We start from the raw sequence: 24,480 nt of genomic DNA, 5'->3' as shown, positions 1-24,480 counted from the left end.
GAATAGACTCCAATGCAACATTCTTGTAATTATTCAGTTTGTCATACATTTGTATGTTTTCCTCAAACCATTGAAGGATTTGTTTTGCTAATTCTTATATCCATGTTCCTAAGTTAGACCAGCATATATTTCCCTCTCTCAGACTGTATTACTCTGGATTACTATCAAGGTTATATTCCAGTCTTATGAAGTAATTTGGGATAATGTTCCATTTCTTTTAGTCTCTGGGACAGTTTTCATAAGGTTGGGTCATTTTTTTCTTTGAAGACTGAATGACAAGTTGCCTAAAAAAAAAAAAAAAACCCACTTGCAATTAATTAATTAATTAAAATTTACTATCAGTTTAAATTCTATTTTTCTCTGAAATTGTCCATTTCATCTACAACTTCAAATTTACTATCAAGAAGTCATTAAAGCAAAAATAAATAAATAAATAAGAAGTTATTAAAGCTTTTAGGTTTTTTGAAAGCTCACTTACAAGTGCAATTATACCCCTTTTACAAGGCTAACATTATTTACTTGTGGCTTCTATATTATGTCTTTAATTAGTGACACTAGAGATCTAACTATTTCATAAGACTTTGCAAAGCAGTGGCATTTTGATTGTTTATCTTTATTGTATCTTTGCTTCTATTTGATTAATTTTTTGTTATCTTTAGTCTCTCCTTCTTTCTACTTACTCTGAGCTTATGAGAAGATAGTTCTAACTTCTTACTCTGAATGCCTGTGTCATAAATTTCATTCTCTTCTAACATAAGCATATAGGACACTGACTTTTTTTTTAATGGTTACAAATTCTTTGTACCACTCCCATTAAGAACCTCCTCCTTTTGAACCTAAGCAGGCTTGCCAGTGCTTGTGCCAATACAGCAGAGCAGAAGTGATACCATGTGCCTCCTTCTAAGGGTGGATTAATAAGTCACACAGTATCTACCTTATGTTAGAACATTGGCCACCATATGAGAAGTCTACGGCTATGAATCTACAGCTCAAGTTTTCACTTCCGGGTTTAAAAAAAAAAAAACAGTTTTATTGACATACCATTCACCAAAAATTCCATCCTTTAAAGTATAATTCAGTGGTTTTTAGTATATTCACAGAGATGTGTGACCATTACCACTGTCTCATTTCAAAGCATTTTCATCATCCCAAAAAGAAACTCTGTACCATAGCAGTCACTCTCCGTTCCCTCTATCCCCCAGCTCCTGAAAACCACTAATCTACAGATTTGCTGGTTCTGGACATTTCATATAAATAGAACCATAGACTACGTGGCCTTTTAGGTCTTCCTTCTTTCACTAAGGGCAACATTTTCACAGTTTCTCCATAATTTTATCTCGTATCAATACCTCATTCCTTTTTATTGTTGACTAATACTCCATTGTGTGGATAGACCACATTTTGTTTATTCAGCTATCACTTCATGGGCATTTAGGTTTTCTCTACTTTGGATATTATAAATAATAATTCTATGACTATTACATTACAGGCTTTTGTGTGAACATAAGTTTTCAATTTTCTTGGTTATATACCTAGGAATAAAACTTCTGGGTCATACGGTAACGCTATGTTTCACTTGCTGAGGAAATGGCAAGCTGTTTTGCAAAGTGGCTGCAGCACTTTATGACCCCACCAGTAGTGTGTAAGGTTCCAGTTTCTCCACATTGTCATCAACACTGGTTATTGTCCCTTTTATTTTAGCCATCCCAGTGGGAGTGGGATGGTATCTCAACATGGTTTAGATTTGTCCTTCCCTGATGAGCCTCCATATTTTTAACTCTGGAGATTCCCTAACTTTTCTCTGGGCTTAAAAATACATTGAAAGGTATATGTGCTAATATTTTCTCCAGTGTTGTTAGGTGTTTTAGTGCAGAAAATTTTATATTATCTAGTTTAAATCATTACTGAAAAAAGAAATCTTCACCATCATTACATTTAGAATTGTATTTGCATAGAGAAAGTATTATAAATGCCTCCTATGTGGTAAACAGTGAATACAATTATTCAAGATCAACTCAGCTAAATCCAATTCAATCATTCATTCATTAATTCAAACATTTATTAAATATCTACCATATGTCCTATGTAATTCTCAGCACTGGCAATACTGCAGTAAACAAGTCCATCAAAGCTCTGACCCAATTAGAGCTTATATGATGGAGGGGCATAGAGTTCTTCTGCAAAACATAATTAACAATATAAGTGATAAATGCCAATTAAGATAGATGTTACTAAACGGATAGGATGATAGCATTAAGATTAAAGAATAGAAGGAGCTACTTTATCTATGGTCAGTAGGAAATGTGTGATTGAGAAAGTAACACTTGGAATGAGTCCTAAAGGATTAGAGGAGTCAGTCATTCCAAGAGCTGCTAGGGGAGAGTATTACAGGCAGAGAAAATAGCCTGTAATAAAATCTTAGGCCAGAAACAAGCCTGGACATTTAATGAAGAAAAATAAAACTAATGTGGCTGAGGCATAGTGAGTAAAAGATAGTAAGCATAAAACAAAAAGCATGAAGTGGGCAGGGCTCAAACAGTGTGTCAGGCTCAGTAATGGCCTCTCAAAGACGTCAATGTCCCAATCCCCAGAGCCAGTATGTATCACCCGAAATGGCAAAAAGGATTTTGCATATTTTGTTGTGTTAAGAATCTTGAGATGGCAAGATTACAGCAGATTATCCTACTAGTAGGCCTGATGTAATCCCCAGAGTTCTTAGAAGAGGGAGGGAGGCAGTCAGAATGAGTAGGAGAAAAAACAGAACATCAGAAGCAGAGTTTGTGGAGTGACAGGCTTTGAAGGACCACAAGCCACAGAACACAGTTGGTCTCTAGATGGAAAAGATAAGGAAGCAGAGCCTCCCCTCCAATGTCGTGAAGAAGAGCTTGACCTTAAGCCCAGTGAAACTGACTTTGGACTTTTGGTCTCCAGAACTAGAAGAGAATAAGCTTGTGTTGTTTTAAACCAGCAAAGCTGTGGTCATTTGTTACCACAGCCGTAGTAAACGAATACAGAGTTTAGTAACTGAAAGTGGGGAGCTGCTGTAACACATACCTAACATAGGGAAGTGGCTTTGCAATTAGGTACTGGGGAGAAATCTGAAGAATTCTGGGGAGCATGACAGAAGAAGCCTAAAGTGCCTTGAGAAATATTTATTGCCTTTTAGGAGACACATAGGTCTTAATGATTCTGCTAGTCAGGACTGAGGGAAAAAAATGAGGCACGTGGTAGGAAAAAAACCTTATACAGGTCTTAGATCTAGAAGACCTAAACAGGCAAAGGGATCACTGTGGAAACATAAACTTAAAAGTGCTGCTGGTGAGAAGTCAGAAAGAAAGGAAGAGCAGGAAACTGGAAACTGGAGAAAGGAGATCCTTGTGACCCAGTGGCAGGGGGCCTGGCTAAACCATGTCTTACAGTTATATGGAAATTACCATGAACTTGGATATTTAGCTAAGGAGATTTCCAAGCAATCTGCTGAAAGGGTGGCTGGGTTTATTCATGCTGTTTTTAGCAAACCTTGGGAGGAAACAGATAAATCAAGGGAAAAACTTTTAAGTAAAAACGCAGCAGGACTTCATGATTTGGAAAATCCTCAGCATATCCAGATTGTGAATTACACTAAAATTAGGGATTCAACGTCAAGAAAGCAGGCTCTGGAGCCAAGGGTAGAGCTAGACAACCTTTTGTCAGTGTCTCAAACTGAACACAACTCAGTGACACAGAGTTCTCTGAAGGGATTAAACCTACCACTCTTGGGTCTCTCCTACCCTCATCTGAGCAAAAGCCAAAGAAAGGGATGGAATGGGGCGCCTGGGTGGCTCAGTGGATTAAGCCGCTGCCTTCGGCTCGGGTCATGATCTCAGGGTCCTGGGATCGAGTCCCACATTGGGCTCTCTGCTCAGCAGGGAGCCTGCTTCCCTCTCCCTCTCTCTCTCTGGCTGCCTCTCTGTCTACTTGTGATTTCTCTCCGTCAAATAAATAAATCTTTAAAAAAAAAAAAAAAAAAAAAAAAAAAAAAAAAAAAAGGGATGGAATAACCCAGGAAAGACCTGTGGAGAAGCACCTTGTCTACCAGAATGAATCCCGATGACAGACAGAAAAGACTCACGGGGTTTCGGAGAATATTATATATAAACCCTTCCAGTCGGAACCGAAAGGGTCAAGAAGACGAAATACAAGAAGACTGAGGGACTACCAAAATTCTAGAGGCAGAAAACTGGTGCAAACACACACTACCTTCCATGAAAAAGGAAAGAGGACTCCAATGGTAGAGTCTTAAACCCAGAGGGTTGGAGCTTCAGACCTCAGGGTCAAGAGCTAGACAATGTGATTCCCAGATCTTGAAACCTAGAGCTTTTCCCCAGTTTCAAGTTTTAAAATTGCTAAGTACCAGTGACTCCTTTCTTCCTTCCATTTCCTCCCTTTTCGGGTGGAAATGTCTCTGTTATCCCATGCCTCCTCCATCACTGTATGTGGAGAGCAGGTAATTTGTTTTCTAGTTTCACAGGTCTACAGATAGGAAAGGAATTTTGACCCATGATGGGTCATACCCAGAGTTTCACCCACACCTAATACAAATGATTTTAGATGAGGAGTTGATGATATTTAGATGATGTTTTGGACTTGGAGTTGATGCTACAATGTAAGGCTTTGTAGACCAGGGTAAGGATTTTTTTTTTTTTAAAGATTTTTATTTATTTACTTGATAGACAGAGATCAAAGTAGGCAGAGAGGCAGGCAGAGAGAGAGGGGGAAGCAGGCTCCCCGCTGAGCAGAGAGCCCGATGTGGGGCTCGATCCCAGGACCCTGAGATCATGACCTGAGCTGAAGGCAGAGGCTTAAACCACTAAGCCAACCAGGCGCCCCAGGTAAGGCTTTTTGATTTTATTCCAGGTATAATGGGAATCCACAGGAGTGGACATTATATTTAAAATCTGATCTACATTTAATGCATGTAAACCTGATTCATATTTTGAAAGACCACTGGATCTAAAAAAACAAACAAAAAAAAAGGCTCACTGGTACATACTAAAGGAGAGAATTGTGGAAGTAGGGAAACTAGTTAGAAAATGATTAGAGTTGTGGAGTTGTGTAGGCAAGAGAAGACAGGAACGCAGGCTACAAGGATAACAGCAGGATGGAAGAAAGACGATGCCTTCAAAATCTATTTTGAAGGTAGAAGTGACAGAACCAGTTAGTATATTAAATGGAAAGACAGAAGGAGAGAAATAACAGTTATTCTTAAGGTCGACTTGAGCAACTGGATAGACTGGGCTTTTTATTAGTGGAGACGGGGAAGACTGAGGAAGGTACAGGCTCATGTGAGAAAACTAAGACTTGCTCTTTAGACATGCCAAGTTGTTTGTGGGAGACATCCAGATAAAAAGATCAAGTAAATACAGGATAGAAGAACAGGGAGCTCGAGGACAGCTCAGAGCTGGATTTACAAATATGTGTGGCATTTAAGAGAGAACTGAATAAAACCAAACAGAGGGAAAAGATGGAAAAGTGAAGCAAGTCTAGCACCAAACTCTGATACATTCCAGTATTTGAGTTCTGAGAGAAGCGAGAAGCCAGGAAAGGAGAAAGAGAAGGAACAGCCAAACAGGTAAAAAGAAGCCGGATATGTCATCAGAGATGCCATTTTACCAGAATCCCTGATACTAATTACAATTATTTGGCTTCATATAACCTTCAATGCTCTCGGCTATCGAAGTCCAGCTTAGCATGCAAAGGCTTTAGCTCTGAGCATTAATTTTGAAATATTTAAAAACTTATGGAACATCAATCCCCTAGAAGAGGACACTGAACTAAGTGCCGACAGCACACACAAAGATTCAGAAATTTTCCACAAGGTGGCTACAGTGTGATCATTTTTTAAACTTTTAATCACACATTTAAAATTCTACAGAAAAGCAGAAAGAAGTGAAAAAGCTGGACTAGTAGAAATCTGGGCAAGGCATTGTCTGTGAACTACCTGGACTGGAATTAAAACAGCAATACAGAACAAGAAGACAACCCATACTAAAAAGGTGTGTTCAGATCATCACCGATCTCTGTGTATACTATTTTCTCTGCTGTAGCTTTATGTTCCCATCATAGCCACAAAAGAGCCTCTGCGCATTTACTGTCTTCCATTCTAGCGGTCTCTGCTCTGGTCTTTTCATTCGCCTACCCACAGCTTTCACAACTTTTGATTCCAAGTGATTTGTACAGTGTCTTCTATCCCACCAAATAAATTCTGTGTTTCAAAAAGTTTTGGTGGGAAAGGCTAATAACTGTAAAATTATTTAAAACATTTTTAGTACTTCCAGATTAATATATTATAAAGGTTTTAAAAATGTTTACATCAAGGAAAAAAACAATGTATACATCTGTCCCCCCCCCCATATTAGATAAGTATCAATTGACAATGATTATAGCATGAAAATCATAATAAAAAATTTGAGATTTGGGGAAATGGACCTCAATTTTCTCCTCTATGTTGCCAGAGGAAAGGTATATAAACAACACTTTAATCAAGGAGGCAGGGTGTTTTTAAATGTACAGCCGTCACCCGTAGTGACACATAAACTGTAGTATGACCATGTTAATAATGGTCACACAAATTCACCTTAGAAGGATTAGAAATTTTTTCAACTCTAAAGCAGCTGAGGCTTTTCAGACCTGCTGAAGACTTACTGAATATATGTTGACATTTCCCTGGCACACCGAACAGGTATCACAAATACAGATGCCGCCTCAAACCTCCTTAGGGTGAAATAGTGGGGACAATTGCTGCTCGCTGGCCAGACTCAGGAGGGCCAAGTCAGTTTTCAAAAGAGATGCAAGAAAAACAAAGTCTCCCAAGTTTAAAAAGAGAAAAGAGTACTAAATTTATGAGGATTTCCTCCCCTGACCTCCCCAGATGCATCTTTTCCTTTCTTCACACCATTTAACGGATTTCTCATTACTCGTGAATGTGGGAACTCCCAAGGATCTCCTGATTCTTGCAAATCTAGAGAAGATCTGATTCCTTGCCTCCCACCTAATAACTGAATTACCTTTCCTGGGGCCACCTTGTTGAACCACCCAGTTGCCAGGTGGCTCCTTCTAAGGAAGCATAGACAGTTGTTGGTGTCAAAGGATGCTGTGGTCTTTGGACATGGTCCCGATCTGAATTTCAACCAACTCCTCACATCTCTCTGATGGGGTACAGTAATAGAACAGAAGTCAATGGGAGATCAGCATGCACTCAGATTCCAGATTCTGAAAGGGAACAAAAATCAAACCCTCTATTCTGTGCCTCTTCACCATGTCCAATAACCAATATGCTAGAAACCAGGCTTTATCAGCCCAAAAAAACTAAATATAAAGTAACAACTCTCAATAACCACATAATAAACAATACGCACTTTATGGATACTTAAGTCTATAATACAAATAAGAAATATTAGTACTTATTACATTTTATTCTAAGTGCAAATTACCTGCCATCTTAATATATGCTGTGAAGTATTCGTTTTGTATCGAAATATCCATGCAGAGCATTGACTTACCTTTTCGAATACAGATAAGTTCATGTACTCCACAGGTTCTTTCTCCACCTGTTAAAAAAAATTTGTTAGAAGTTAAAAAGAGGAAATAATGTGAGTTTGACTATTATAAAAAACTGTTTTAAATTAGCTTTTACCAATGACCTCGGGAGAAAGAGTTTCCTAATCTTCCTTAAATTCAATTATATGATAACTTGCTGTCCAGAATTTCCTTGAACCCATAAACTAAGATCTTATAAAGTCTTGTAATAAAGACTTCATCCAAGCCAAGCCTGTTATTTTAATAGCAATCTTCTCAAGAGCAGATATCATATCACCATTTCCTAAGGACCTCTTCACATCATCTAGAAAGAACCACTGTAGGAGAAAAGCCACTTTCGTATCTGAGGTTTAATATACACAGGTAAGTTAATATGGAAAGGTCAACCCTGTAAAGGCCCTATTTATATATTATCACATATATACTCATATGGTATAAAATGAAATGTAATCTTTTCCCTGGGTAGCTAAAGAATACCCACTCTTGGGGCGCCTGGGTGGCTCAGTTGTTAAGCGTCTGCCTTTGGCTCAGGTCATGATTCCAGGGTCCTGGGACTGAGCCCCACACTGGGCTCTCTGTTTAGTGGGAACCCTGCTTCTCCCTCTTCCACACCCCCTGCTTGTGTTCTCTCTCTCAATGTCTCTTTCTCTGTCAAATTATAAAATCTTTTAAAAAGAAAAAAAGAATATCCACTCTTCTAAATCTGTAAAAAAAAATTTATAAATAGAATGATAAAAACAAATTTAACCACAATGACTAAAATCACTCTATCATAAAAGTAATAAAAAAGTAAATAAAAATAAGATAGTCTCTATACAAATAAGCATTTCCTTCACTCTGAAACATAATGCCACTGTTTTATATGAATGCAAACTAAATGAAACTCTGTTGTATTCTATATATGCATGACCTTATAATTACACTGTGAATTATGTTTAAACTTTGCATAATAGAAATATTAAATAATTTAATCTTAACTCATTACAGAAGATTATGAACAGTTATGAACAGTTAAGTGTGTATCTTATAACACTTATAAAAAATAGAAATAGCTTACAGCAGTAACATGAGAGGTAAAAGCCATGATATCCACTAAAAAAAGTAGGTCATCTGAGAAGCAAGCTAAAAAAATACAAAACAGTATTTCTATCGCTAAAGTAGGTTAGATCTGTATTCCAACTTGGTTGTAACAACGCCAGGTTTGTTATTATTATCAACACAACAAACTAATCACTGGTTATCAGGAAGACAGACTTAGCAAGAAGAAATACCTAACCTAAAACGATGATTATGAAACAACCATCATTCAGCAAACCTCCGTGTAAATGTACTGAGACGTTACTAACTGGAATATTACCAATGGGCAACCACTGATCACTTGCTGAAGGGCAAGAATGAGCTACAACTACACACCACATAGCTTTAATACTGAGAAGAATCTAATAAAAAACCAGAAAGAGGAAATTTACCAAATTACAGAAGAAACTATTTTCAAGAAATTTGGAAGAATCATAAAATTAACAATAACATAACTATAACACACACTAATGCCATCACTGATGTTTTCAGAGGCCACATAAAAATATTTCTTATATGGTCATTAAGGCCTATTCTCCAGAAGATAACACTTGTAGTATAACGCAGTTTGCCTCCTGTACTTAATTCATGTTAGTAAGACTGTACTTTTTAAAGCCTGTAATTAAATCTGGACTTTCCCTATATTTAATGTAAATTGGTTAGGTCTTGGCATACACTACTAATCTTAAATATAAGTGTATGGTTTTTTGCAGGCTTAGTATTAATAGTAACAATAAAAATATTATATAAGATTTTTCTCAAAACTACAAAATGACCATGAAAGCTAACTCCCACTTTTAAAAGTATTCAATTTATCTATATCAAATGAAAGAACTTCATAAATAAAAAGCTAAGTCAAGGAATTGCTATATTTTTAAATTTATAGAATCAATTTATAATTGTCAAATTTGTCCAAGTATGCACAAAAATCACATAACTAGAAAAAAAGAGATCGAGCTCTACTCTTCCTAGCATCTGTTACCAAAATTCTAACCAGGTGAGATTCTGATGATGTACATGTGGAAATCAAGAATAATCACTATCATTACTGAAATGAAAAGGAATATTAAGGATAAATAAATGCCAGGCAGTGACATCTGGGGGGCTCAGTTGGTTAAAAGTCTGCCGTTGGCTCAGGTCATGATCCCAGGGTCCTGAGATCAAGTCCCACATTGGGCTCCCTGCTCAGCGGGGAGCCTGCTTCTCCCTCTCCCTCTGCTTCCCACTCTGCCTGCTTGTGCCCACTCTCTGTCAAATAAATGAATAAATAAAATCTTAAAAAAATAAATGCCAGGCAGTAAAATGAAATTTAGGGAAAAAACCTTCCTTTTAAAAGTATAAAAGAAACACAGAAAGTTAAATAAACTTTATTACTGGACATTGAAATCAATATTTCTTTTCCCCCCAATCCTTTCAGAGACCAGTTAAGAGTGTTAAGGAAAAAATATGCATTCTATATGTTAAAAGTATAGGTTTTAATGAATAGGTTTGGGAGTCAAAAGGCTTAAATAATTTTTCAATCAGAGATACAGTGAACTTTGTACAAACTTCATGCCTTGTTCTAAAACCTCTAAAAATAAGTCTGAAAAGTTTCCAAATGAGTCAAATTTGTAAACAAAAGGCAAGTCACAGTAGGCATATCCTGACTTAGATATGGTGGCAATTCAGAAAATGGCTTACTGAATTTAAGAGTATAATGTACAAGGGAATGATTATTTTTTAAAATTTCAGCTTTATTGAGGTATAGCTGAACATATAAAGTTGTAAGATATTTAAAGCACACATTGTGATAGTTTGATATAAGTATATAACAAATATGCAAGTCAAATGCATAGAAAAATGATTATTGATCATTTTTATTGAGTTAGAATTGACATAGAACACTGTGAAGTTTAAGGTATACATGTTGATTTGATATTTATATATCTCGATACGATTACCACCATAGCCTTAGCTAACACCTCTATGGCATCACATAATTATCATTTCTTGTGTGTGGTAGTCACAATTAAGATCCAGTCTCTTAGCAACTTCTAAGTTTATAATATAGTATCGTTGTCTAGAACCACTGTACTGCGCATTAGCTTGCCAGGACTTAATTATCTACGGGTTGCAAGTTTTCACCCTTCACATTTTCCCAATTCCCCCAGCTCCCCCAGACCCTGGTAATCACCATTCCACTCTCTGTTTTTACAAGTTCAGCTTTTTTAGATTCCACATTTAAGAGATACCATATACTGTCACTCGTGTCTGACTTATTTCACTTAGCATCCATGTTGTCACAAATGGCAGGACTTCCATCTTTTTAGGGCTGAATAATATTCCGTTGTATATACATATACCACCTTTCTACCCATTCCTCCACTGACGGACAATTGGGCTGTGTCTTGACTGTTGTGAATAACACTGCAATCAACATGGAAGCACAGATATCTCTTCAATATATTTTTTTCATGTCTTTTAGCTATGTGCCCAGCTGGGGGATTGCTGCATCTTACGGTGTTCTATTTTTAATTTTTTTAAGAAACCACCATACTGGTTTCCACAGTAGCTGAACCAATTTGGGGGAATGATTATTTAAAGTAATAAATTAGTCAGTCTTTTTAGAAAGAGCGAAGTCTTCTACTAAAATGAATAATCATCCTCAAATGAACACTTATATAAATACAATTTTTCACACATCAAATTTACTGCAAACATATTAACACTAATGAAAACACGGGAGACCTTAAGAGAACGACAGAATATAAAAAGCGATCAGAAGTTGGAAATAAAGTTGTCTAGCTCATTAGAATAAACAAACTGAGGCACTAAACATTAAGTTGCTCAGGATCACTAGTTTATTGTCAGAAAAAATAATTAGGACCCTAGGGCTGTTATAGTAAGGAATTTAAAAATAGACTTTTCTTCATTTTATGAAAAAAAATAAAAATTATGAAATAGTTTTCTAATCCTTTAAGGTAATTTAAATAAAAGTAAGTTTCTCAAAACTATTCTTAGAGATAATACCAGCCTTGCTCTTGAAATAATCATCTCAGTAACATGGAAATGAGAAATAGAAAATGACAAGCTTAGTCACAGTTACCATCTTTTCCCTCAGGCAAACCCATGTAGGAGCATAATGTAAACCAGCAGAATCCTCTACAATTGGCGTTAAGTACACAGTTTAAGAGGAAATAAATGTGTGTGGGCACACGCAGACATGCTACGAGTGTGTACAGATGCACATGACCAGGAGTGTACCTGGGAAACAGGACTTTCTTTTTAAGCAGGGATTGAGGGGGGGTGGCCATAGGGATTTATAATGTATGTACTTTTCCATATGCCATGGGCAGTGATGTTACAGTCCCATCAAAATATGCCCAGTTATACAAAAATGGAATTAAACCTAAAGACTTACAGTTTATTTAAAATGGAACTAGGAGTCCTTTTTAAAATTGACTTTATTTTTTCTACCATGTAAATTTTGACCAATAAATGAAGTCACTACAATTTACAGGCTCTATTAATTTCTTCTCAAACACCACAAGGCTACTTTAGAAATACCTTAAATTTGGGGCACATGGGTGGCTCAGTAGGTTAAGCGCCCAACACATGATTTCGGCTCAGGTCATAATCTCAGGGCTGTGGGATCAAGCTCTGCTTCAGGCTCCTAGCTCAGTGGAGAGTCTGTTTCCCTCAGTCTTGTCTGTCTGTCTCTCTCTCTTCCCCTCCCCCCCCAACTCATACTCCATCTCTCTAAAAAAATAAATAAATCTTTTTTTTAAAAAAACCTTAAATTCTACCTTATCTAAAGATGTCACTGAAACATATGCATTAAAGTGGTTCAAAAAATAAATTGTGTCACTTATAACTCTGTTATAGTTAATTCTTAAGCAGACATCTATGCTATAATAGGCATGAAATAGTAAATGTTTCCTATTAATGTTGCCAACTCTCCTCCCACAATCAATTTAACCCAGTTAGACCAAAGTCACTAATCTCTAGATACCTTTCAGTTTTGATCCTAATTAAGTCATTCAAGGAATAATCTCAATTTTTTAAAAAGATTTTTATTTATTTACTTGACAGAGATCAAAGGTAAGCAGAGAGGCAGGCAGAGAGAGAGGAAGGGAAGCAGTCTCCCAGCTCAGCAGGGAGCCCAACGTGGGGATTGATCCCAGGGCTCTGGGATCATGACTTCAGCAGAATGCAGAGGCTTTAACCCACTGAGCCACCCAGATGCCCTGGAATAATCACTGAAAGCAGAGTGTTATGGAAAGATCATGATTTCTGAACTGAGCCAGTCTTCAATTTTTTTTAGGATTTTATTTACTTATTTGAGAGCGAGCGAGCAAGTGCATCAGTGGGTAAGGGTACAGACATATATAGGAAGAGGGACAAGCAAACTTCCTGCTGAGCAGGACCTTGAGATCATAACCTGAGCTGAAATCAAATGGTTAACCAACTGAGCCACCCAGGCGCCCCCAAGCTTCAATTTTAAAGACAGTATCACCTAGTATTTTCTTTGTGAACCTTGTACTTAGAAGAAAAAAGAAAAGTAACTAAATTCACTTGAGTAGTAATAATAGTAACCCCAGATGGAAAATGGCTTTCATTTTAGTATACCAGTTTCAGGGATTAAAAGTAGCCAGCCACTTTGGAAAACAATGTGGAGATTCCTTAAGAAATTAAAATTCCTGGGCGCCTGGGTGGCTCAGTGGGTTAAGCCGCTGCCTTCGGCTCAGGTCATGATCTCAGGGTCCTGGGATCGAGTCCCGCATCGGGCTCTCTGCTCAGCAGGGAGCCTGCTTCCTCCTCTCTCTCTCTCTCTCTCTCTCTGCCTACTTGTAATCTCTCTCTGTCAAATAAATAAATAAAATCTTTAAAAAAAAAAAAAGAAATTAAAATTCCTTAAGAATTAAATTCCTATGACCCTGCAATTGCATTACTGGGTATTTACCCCAAAGATACAGATGTAGTTAAAAGAAGGACCATCTGGACCCCAATGTTCATAGCAGCAATGGCCACAGTTGCCAAATTGTGGAAAGAGCCAAGATGTCCTTCAACAGACAAATGGATAAGGAAGATATGTCCATATTAACTATGGAGTATTATGCTTCCATCAGAAAGGATGAATACCCAACTTTTGTATCAACATGAACAGGACTGGAAGAGATTATGCTGAGTGAAATAAGTCAAGCAGAGTCAATTATCATATTGTTTCACTTAATTGTGGAGCATAAGGAATAACACGGAGGACATGGGGAGATGGAGAGAAGTGAGTTGGGGGAAATCGGAGGGGGAGGTGAACCATGAGAGACTGTGGACTCTGAGAAACAAACTGAGGGTTTTGGAGGGGAGGGGTGTGGGAGCTTGGGTGAGCCTCGTAGTGGGTATTAAGGAGGGCACATACTGCATGGAGAACTGGGTATGGTGCATAAACAATGAATTCTGGAACACTGAAAAGAAATTAAAAAATAATAAAAATTTAAAAAAGAAAAGAAAAGTAGCTGCTGGAATGGGGGTGGAAGGCAATGTCGAGAGGAATGCTAAAACTAAGTCCACATGGGGTAGGGCAGAGATATGGAAAAGATACTTTAACAAAACAGATGTCTGCTGTAGTCAAGAGAAGAAGCTTCGCCATGCATCTGCTCTCCATGACTAAGATGATGGATAGATGATGCCTGGCCCATGACGAGCACCCAAAAAATGTTAATTCCCTTTGCATTCCTCACAAGTAGAACATGAAATTCAAAGAAAACTTGGACTTACGCCTAGAGACAGAAAAGACTGTGTATGTTTTCTTCTCTTCTACAGTATTACTTGTCAGTTAATTTCAAACACTCTCCTATGAAAATATTCCTAAATAAAAGTCAATCTTCTTATAGTCCTCAATTTGTGCTCTTTTTGAATTTTTCTTTTTCTAAGGATTTTTGGGGTTTTTTTCTGTTTTTTGTTTGTTTGTTTGTTTTTAATGTATTTGAGAGGGAGAGAGAGCATGAGCAGAGGGGCAGAAGGAGAAGGAGAAGTAGACTCCCTGTTGAGCAGGAATCCCAATGTGGGGCTTGATCCCAGGACTCTGGGACATGACCTGAGCTGAAAGGCCAACACTTAACTGACTGAGCCACCAAGGTGCCCCTTCTGAGAATTTTTCTTAAAAAAAAATAATAATAATAATAATAATCTTTTAGGCCTCCAGTCACCTGGGAGTTAATTTTCCAAATCAGAATTCCTTTACTTTTTAGTTGTTGCTGTGTAATTACTAGAGTTAATCTGAGTAAGTGCTTTCTGTATTTACTCTTACAAGCTCATTTTATGTATAATATGCCTATACAATAGCCTGAATTTTGAGAAACATACTTGCCACCCTCTGGCATCTCACAGAATAACCAATTATATCTGTTTTCATAACAATATCTTAGAGTACTTTATAATCTTCAAACCATGTGCTAAATACAGTATTAGCTTTTGATCCATATAAATTCCTATGAATTTATGCAACAACTTTTTCCAAGAGGTGCAAATTTTATCCTATAAAAGTAAACTTACTGTTCATAAACATAATCCATTTCCCTACTTCTGAGCAACTTTTAATTTGGTTTTTGAGTTAATTATGTTTTGGACTGTTTAGAAGCTCGTTAAGATAATACCCTAAAACTCTGAATAAATATAGGCTCATAAAAAGGTATTCTACTTAATTTAATTTTCTAGTTAAATGAGAACACCTTTTGTTTTGACTGCTGCACCAGATAATTTGTTAAAGCTATTAATATGCATTATTACATTAGTAAGTTCAGAATACTGAAGATAATTTTTCATTAAAATACTTTCTCCTGATGATTCAGAATATTACTGTGAATATCAATTCTACTACAGCTCTAAAATATGAAAGAAAATGTTCTGAATGCACATATGAATCCTAGAAGTTGGTTTTTAAATAAATTCCAGATGAAAGTTTACTGTATTGTCACTATTTCCTCCTTAAAAAAGGTAAATCAAGGGTTCCAAATTGTTGGGTTTCAGTTAAGATTTTACTGCACAGACATACCAAATATACACATAATTACCTTACTCAAAAGTTTCGAATGTTTTACTGATAGCAGTTGGTTCGATCCAAGGTTTTCCCTGTATAGGCCCTTTCTTGTTAGGTATAAACGAGGCAGGATTGGGGAAGGGAGGGAAAGAATGAAGTCAGCTAAACGGAAATCAAATCCAGGAAGACACTCTACGACGCTCCTACACATATGCTATGGACAAACATTATAATCACTTTTAAAGAAAGCAATAATGCAAACAGCATTACTCAACAAAGAAATAAGTCAACATGCGGTTCTCTTGCTTTCTACAATGGCAGGCATTGTCGCATTCTAAAATTACCTAAAACAACAAAACCCGAAATGTTTCTTAGTTCAAATGTTTCTCTACTGATCCCTCCTTTTTCCTAATTTTGTTTAGCGAATTAGGAGACAACCCGTAAGTAGATAAAGCCCTCCAAAGTACTTACAGAGAGGTCTCTGAACAAATATACTGCTTATCTAACTTTGTGCAAAATCTCTGCAAAGTGTTAGAAATTTTATTCCTGATGAAAGTCAAAATATCCTTTTTGGGGATATTATGGCTTGAACTGAACTGTAAATCTTCAAAAAAAAAAAAAAAAAGTATTCAGTAAATCGCCTCCCTCTGCCACAGACTGCGCACAGGCTGGCCTTTCTCATCCTATAATCCTCCCTTATATCCCAATGATCTCTTTCCAACAGTAACAGGGAAAGCAGGAAAGGAGTGTGATGATCTCCCTCAGCACTAGGAATGGGATAGGTTTGTACTGAGTTTTTAATTCAATATTTCAAAAGTCCAAATTCTGCCTTGGAGATCTTAGAGTCCCAAGTCTTCAAGAGCACCTCAGAACTGTACTGATGATTTAAAAAATACATATGTGGAAGTATGTGGTAAACTACAGAGTGCCTTTATGAATAAAAATATGTACATACACATGTTTACACACACACAAATTCCTTCTAATACAGTCTTCTTTTACAGCTTTTAAAAAATACTACTCAGAGAGATTAAATAGTCAAATATACAGCACAATAACAATAAAGGTGGATTCTTTTTACTTCAGCAAATAAGTTTCACAAAGAGTGTTCTGATGTTCTTACGGAGGGTCAGAAAGACGGGTACAGAACCAAGGACGAGCACAGAGCAGATCCTTAAAGATCTCTATCCTGAGGGTTTAAATGCTAGTTTTGCATTTTACAAAGAAAACTAGCAAGAATTCAGAAAATGGGTTGGAAGGAACCCTAAAACTAGTGCTAACAAAACAAGACTAGCTTAGAAAACTGATACAAGCCTATTAATGGGAGGGAAAAAACTTAAGTGGAAGCCCTAAGCATCACGGAGATGCAGACTTGGCAGGCCTTACTGATCAACAAGGGGGAGTGCGTTTAAGACAGGGCTGATTTCCAGATTTCTAGCTCAGATACCTGCTTATTTAAAAATACCACTCACTAAATCTGCGTGGAGTGGGGAGTACAGAGGTGACAACTTCAGTTGGGGACATTCTGAATGTCCCAAACTAAATATTTTGGATTTCTGTGGAACATGCAAGATATCTAGCTACTATCTGAAAATTATGAAAATTCTGTGTACTTTTATTCATAGTGCACTTTTATTTTTTCCAGTTTTTATTTAAATTTCAGTTTGTTAACATACAGTGTAATATTAGTTTTGGGTATATAATACAGCGATTCAACACTTCCATACAACAGTTGGTTCTCATTATAAGTGTTAATAGTGCACATTTGGGGGTCTAGGGTGGCTCAGTCAGTTGAGTGTCTGACTCTTGATTTTGGCTCAGGCCATGGTCTCAGGCTCTGTGCTTGGCAGGGATTCCACTTGAGATCTTCTCTCTCCCTCTGACCACCACCCCCCATGTGTGCGCACACTCCTTCCCTCTCTCTAAAATAATAAATCTTTTTTAAAAAATACTGCATTTTTAATTTATTGGCTCCAGAAAGCAGAACTGAGGTGAGCAGATAGATAGAAGTTACTGAATGGCAGGTTTTGGGTCAAATATACCTGGGGAATGGATGCAATCAATGTAGCTAAGGTAGAGAATTCCATTATAACAATTCAAAATATATTTGTTGGGTACATACTATATTTAGATACTGCACAAAATATAAGGAGTAAAAAAATAAAACATTACTCTCCAGGAATTGACAGGGAGGACAAATTACAAACAAACGATTATAAAATTACTCAACGTGTGCGATTACAGCAGCATGTATGTAAAGAGTATGTAAAGTATGTATAAAAAGTATGTAAAGAGGATGAGAACAGGGTTAAGATGGAAGCACAAAGAACATTAGGCAATGTAGATGAAAAGAAGACTAAGAAGTAGGTAATCAAAAGAGGAGGAGAAAATTTCAAAAAAAACCCAAAACAAAACAAGAAATGGTTAACAATGTCTGATTGATGGAGGCCAACATTAAAAGAGTTAATACACTGGATGTCAACTATAGGTCTTGACAGGCTTGGGTAGAGCAATGATTCCCAACCTGGTTATCATTGGACCTCTAGGGTAACAATACGGTTCTGTAAACTACTCAATATTCCAAAATGTTTTCTCAAAATCCTAACTTAAACTAAGATAGGCTAACTTCTTCAGCTCTAACTGGAATTACGTTAGATCAATGTGATAACACGACCATTTTATTTTTGTCTGAAGTCCTGATCAGCAGTTACCTGTCTGATTAAAGGAAGAAATGAATGATTACTTTTATGTAAAATACGGGTTTTACATAGATGAGGAAATAAAAGTAACCCTTACTACTTAAAAATCTAAACTCAGGGGGTAAAATGTTGCTACAGCTAATGAGAACATGCCTAACAGATCCAAATGATTTGTTCTGATTGATCTGCTATGCAAGGGATTGAAGACACCTGATTTTAAAGTAGTCCAGCTGGAAGAGATTCCATGGTTTTAGTTGATTTCAACCTCATCTTGAGCCAACATGCAGTTCCAAAAAGGCTATGTTACTCGACAATACATTTGGAATGAAATGGCTCACTACCATATTTCAAACTTTAAAACATACAACTACATACCATCCAGAGGAAGAACTGGATATTTTGTCTACAACAGAAAATGTTCAATCACAGTCTTCAAATGGTAGAAGGGATGTCATACATACAGGGAAGAGTGGACTTCTAATTTATTGCTCCAGAAGGCAGACCCAGGATAAGTAGATAGAAGTTACTGAATGGCAGATTTTCATTGAATTTATATGCCATTGAATGTTTTTATACAAAAGGTGATTCATCTTTTGTTGTTCACACTACATTATAATTGCATGGCTAAAATTATCAGTCTCCCCTACTAGAACATGTGCGCCTTGAGGGAAGGAGTATGGTCTTAGGCATCTTTATGGCCCCACAGAATCGCACAGAACACCAAGTACAGCTAGTGCTCAATAAGGCTGCTGAACTAACAGTTAAAAGGGGCTGAATGCTTTATGAGCCACTTCACTGGGAAGAAGTTTGAATGCGATGCCCCCTTGGGCCCCTAAAATTCTAAGATGTGCCTAGTACAAAGTCCTCATCCAGAGCTCATTTCACTTCATAACACAGCAAGGGAATGGTATGTATAAAGAATGGGCTCTGATCTCAGGGTCCTGGGATCGAGTCCCGCATCGGGCTCTCTGCTCAGCGGGGAGCCTGCTTCCTCCTCTCTCTCTCTCTGCCTGCCTCTCTGCCTACTTGTGATCTCTCTCTGTCAAATAAATAAATTAATTAAAAATCTTTAAAAAATAATAATAAATAATAATTTAAAAAATAATGGGCTCTGATATGTGAAAACAGCACAGTTAGATTAACCTGACCCAATATCTTTATCTGAAATGCTAATATTAACTTTAGTCTCTTTACCAAACTAGAAAACATCAAATTCAACTTCTTTATATTAATGAAAACTTTAACGAACGCTTGCGTTACTGATGTGAATATCTGAAACACAGAAGAATCTCTAGAATATAAGAAAATTTCAAAAATCTTGTTCTTTAAACGTGTAAGTAGTAGTAGGCAGAGCAAAAAGCCATCAGTTGACATAAACAAATGATCACATATCATCAGCCGGGCCACGGGCTGACATAATGACATAAATGATCACATTTAACTGTGCAGGGCAGGGAGGGAGGAGAGGACTGAGAAAAAGAGAAAAAAATGTAAAATATTTCAAGAAATTAAAAGTTACAGGGTTAGATCCAGATGCTATCTGGCTAATTCTTCCTCACTGTCTGCATAAACTTTTTAGCTTTACCACATCATTAAGAAATACTACAACAAATCGGTTGTAGAAATAAAGAACAAAACATTAATCAGTGGATGTGGTTTCCTCTAGTTAAAAGCACAGTAAGGAAGAGTTTGAAAGTACCACTCTGGATAACAGGAATATCAAAGATTATAAGTAGATCTTCTCCCAAGTGCTTTCCACCAGGTTAGCTAAAGTAGTTATCTGAAATGTGTCTGAATGTGTGTCTTGCATATAACAGATAATCAATCCCTTAAGGTAACAAAATAAAAATAAGCACACAGCTCAAGTTATTTTGAAGACCAAACCATCTGACAAAAAGGAATCCCCAGAGATACAAGCTATTGGTGATTAGCCAGGCATCAAGATGGGAAGTCCTCTTTAAAGTTTTACTTAGGAGGAAGACACATAAAATTTAAGCTAATGATGATATACCAGAGGTACGAGATGATGTGAATCTGTACACACGTGCGCCCGTACAGGTAAATATTACAAACTACTTTCACTGAGTTAAGCTAAGAGTCTCACAGGGGCTGGAAGATGCTGCAGTCTTTCACATAAACATCCTAGACATGTGATGTTAATTTTCACAATATCCTCCTTAAAAACAAAGCAAAATATAGATACTTCAGACCAGATAGATGTTTTTGGCACAAAAGGAAAATACACTCTGATGCCAACCACCTTCTCTGGCTGGGCAGTAAATACTAAGCTACTTTTTGAAAATATGAGTATTGTTGACACTATAACACTTAGTGGACTGCTAATACATGCAGGATTCTAAGTGTGCGTTTATTATTTCAGATGTATCCACTTCTCTTTCTTAGGGGGGGAAAAGGCAGTTTTGAGTGCTGGGGGGGGGGGCAGGGACGCCTGAGGAAATTAACCTCATCCCAAATTTCCTGGCCCCCTACAACAGCAAACAGAAGGGTATGGACGGAGAGTGCAACCCAGCGTCAGCTCCAGAGAAGGGACTAAGAAGGGTTACGACTGGGACAGCAAAACTGGACTCCCAGTTTGGTAGCAAGGGGGGGCTCCGCGGGAGCAGGGGTGCGGGGAAGGGAGCTCAGAAGAGAGGGAACGCCCCGCAGTCCCCAAGTCCCACGACCCGTCCCGCGGGCTCCGCAGGGCCGCACCGGAGCTGCACTCGGCGCCGCCAGGCACGGCACCTGTCAGGCGGACCGGCTCCTCCCCGCGCTGGGGCACGGGCTGAGGCCGACAGTACCGCCGGGGCGGGAGCGAGCGAGCCGGCGGAGCCGCGGCGCCGCTCCGCCCACCCGTCTCCCGAGACGCGGTCGGGACCCCTGTGCCTCCGCCGCCCGCTCCCCGCCCGCAGGCAAGTGCCCCACCCGCGCCACGGCCTCCGGGGCGCCTGGGAACCCGGCTCTCTGGGCGTTCTCCCTCCTCCCACACCGCGGCCGGCCTCCACTTACCTTCAATCGCCATGATGTGCTCGCCATGGACCGCACCAACTGGATGGCGGGGGCGGCGAGCGGGCGTGCGGGCGGAGGACGCGCCGAGTCCGCCAGCCAGAGGGGCGGGGCCGGCCCCGCAAACGCCCGGCTGCGCGGCCCGGAGGGGAGCCGCGGGCGGGGCGGGCTGGGGCCAGGAGGAGGAGGGGCTCCCCGTGCGCCCGACTGCTGGCCGCCGAAGAAATGGAACCTTCCCCGGCCGCCGCCGCTGTCGCCAGCACGTGACGCCGCCCCGCCCCCACCTCGCCACCCCCACAGAGCCTCGCGCCGGGATTCAAAACAGGTGCCCAGTCCGGGGAGCCGGGGCACCGGCGCCTGAGAGCGGGCGCACTGAGCATGTGCGGGCGGCTCTGACCTGCTCGGCCCGGGGCTTCCCGGGGCCCTGGACCACGGCGGAGGCGTCCGCTCCTCGGGTGCTGGCAGCATCCGTAGTCGACGAACGAGGCGAGTAGGGAAAAAGATGTGGTCAGGACCATGGACAGGTCTCCTCACTCGAAGACGGGGTTCAGGGATTCCCACCCAGTGACTCCTTATTTCAGTGATCTGAAGGTCTGTTTTGGTTTTGTTTTGCTTTGCCTGAGTCAGCCAAGTATTCGCCTCAAATCTCTCTGTGTGGTGAAGAGATAGCTAGTTGGCAAAAACCAAACAGGAGAAAGGCATCCTAAGGACAGCAGCTTCCGTTTCTCTTAGTTTCTGTCTCGCTCTCCCTCACTCACTCTCACTTTCTCTCTCTAGGGGGGGGGGGGGGCATATCTTTGGCACTATACATATTTTACCTGCATCTCCTAGATATCTATGGTAAACACATAAATGTGTGTGCACGCATTCACACAAATTCCTGACAAAACTTGTCACCACCCTGAGCTTAGTTTTCCCCTTGGAAATGTGAGTTGACATTTATCTACACATTATGAACACACATTTGAGGCTATACAAAAGTAGGGACCAGACATGTTTTGACAGATTTTAAATTTTTAAACCTGTGGGTGTCATGAATAGTCACAGGCCAACTTGGAACACAGCAACAATTGGCCCCTTAATTTTTGCCTGAGGTACCTGAAACACTCAACCATTTATGCAACTCACAACTTCTTTGGTAACTCTGAGGATCCGGATAATCACCAACACTGAGGAACGGGAGTTAGTGATTCTACCATGCAGATAAAATGCTAACTCCTAGTGCATGCTAGGTCCCCTAGCTATGTTGGGGATGACACAAAGAAGACAAGATTTTGCACTTATGTAAGTGAGGTTGGACTGTAAATCTAGAGCAGAAACTGTCTTCCATTGCTTTTATATAATCTCTCCCTCAGTCACAGCTTATGCTCAATAGACATTCATTCTTTATCATTTTCATTAGTTCAGTGAATATCTATTGAACCAGGCACTGTGCTAAAAGCTGGTTACAAGCAAGAGTTGTTATTGAAGGAATAAATGAATTTGACCCAGAAAATATTTAAATGTCTATATTTCATGAAAGCTCTGTGTGTGTGTTTCCCATAGATTTCTGTGAGATACAGGTAAAATATGTATAGTGCCAAAGATGTGTTCTCCAGGTAACTGTCTTTTAAAAAGTCTTGAAGTCCAAAGCATGACTTTGAACTTGAAACTGACAGTTCTGAGTTCATGGTTTCTGGCTGGCTCTGAGTAATCTAATTGTTCAATCTCTAGGAATTTCATATATGAAGCTAGGAAAACTTAATTGTTACTTCATCACCAACACACAAGTTACTGTTTATATGATGAAGTTATATGAGCTTCCATACCCAGGTTAAAATCACCACAGTTTGCTCGGAAAATTAATTTGTGTATGTGTAGTGAATTTGAGTTTCAAACTTGTCAGATCCAGGAATTTAGATGAAAGCTTCTCAGTACTGATGACATTTTCCCTCAGATTAGAATACAGAATTCTCCCTGACAACATTACCTTTAAAAAACAAAACAAAACAAAACAAAACAAAACAGTGTTCTACACATTTCTAATTGGAAGTTTTCTATGAAAGTAGTCATAAACAATAATACATAGCTTTACCTTAAATTCCCAACATTTCATATAGCTGCTAAGTTTGCTTAGTGGCCACTTGGAATTGAGATTTATCTTCTTATACATATATTCTCTTATTTCTAAAGTATACTATGGGTTTGATACTTTTAATTTTGGGGGTGTCAATTTTAATTTAAATGTTTTATATTTTATTAATTACCCATCCTGCCTATTGACATTTTTTCTAATTTTGACCTTATACCTCTAGACTATGTTTAATTTATATATCTTTATGCACTAAGGGATATTTAAGAACTGCATTTTAAATTCTTCATTCTTCTTTATTAATAAATTACTTACCAAATAGTTTCCAAACATGTGGTTCAAGCAACTACCCAATTTCCCTACCATGTGTTGTGGAGATAGGGGTTTAGATGGGAAAAGAAAAATATAAGAAGTCAGAATAATTCCCTTTATTGGGATTCAGAAATATAAATATGTTCTTGGTATTTTAAGGTTCAGCTTAATATTTCACAGAAATATTATTTAAAATGATAGTCGACTTTTAGGAGGGCAACAAAGCTTATGTATTCCAGTGGTGTGGCTAAAACATTAGGAAAGAAAGTACTGAGAGTGAATTATGTGGAAAGGCCAACTCAAAGGGAAAGTGAAAAGTAACTTCACCCGCATTAGTTAAGTACCATTCATGTGCCAACCAAAATTACCTACCACTATTAACAGCAATAATATCTTGATGGAGAAGTGTATTCCTATTTCCCAATTCACTCTTCAGAAACAAATTATTTTAAAGTTGGAACCTTTTTAAATTTAACTTAAGCCATTCAATTGAAAAAACCAAAGTCACTAAAAGAATGAAAACAAAATACTGTCTAGCAATATACAGTTGCATATATAGAAGTGGAGACAACTTAACAATTACCTATATAAAAATATGTTTTGGAAAATTCAGTAGGCATTAAATTATGTTACTCAGGGATTTTGAGTCTTTGAGCAAGAGAGACATTTTTAAACTTTAAGTTTTGTTAGCAGCTGCAATTATCTGAGATTCTGAGATGTAG

The 24,480-nt window shown here is 38.4% G+C and overlaps 1 protein-coding gene across 3 annotated transcripts in view; it reads right to left on the bottom strand.

Annotated features, from left to right (window-relative positions):
* Positions 1-21,528, bottom strand: part of SYT14 (synaptotagmin 14) — a 195,673-nt gene extending 174,145 nt beyond the window's left edge. For 2 of the 3 annotated variants that reach the window (XM_004775309.2, XM_004775310.2), the window contains exons 1-2: positions 21,379-21,528; positions 7,542-7,589 (exon numbers count right to left, since the gene is read on the bottom strand). In XM_004775309.2, coding sequence (XP_004775366.1) covers positions 7,542-7,589; positions 21,379-21,391 — 61 coding nt within the window. In that variant the 5' untranslated portion in view covers positions 21,392-21,528. Of the gene's footprint in view, positions 1-7,046; positions 7,172-7,541; positions 7,590-21,378 lie in introns of those variants that run through there. The other variant, XM_045087062.1, reaches the window with a different exon arrangement.
* Between the last annotated feature and the right edge of the window lie 2,952 nt (positions 21,529-24,480).

Source organism: Mustela putorius, unplaced genomic scaffold (genome assembly GCF_011764305.1).
Source record: "Mustela putorius furo isolate JIRA1106 unplaced genomic scaffold, ASM1176430v1.1 tig00001012_pilon_pilon_pilon, whole genome shotgun sequence".
In the NCBI taxonomy this organism is placed as follows: domain Eukaryota; kingdom Metazoa; phylum Chordata; class Mammalia; order Carnivora; family Mustelidae; genus Mustela; species Mustela putorius.
The sequence above is the reverse complement of the archived record's forward strand: the minus strand, read 5'-3'. Positions and strand labels throughout refer to the sequence as shown.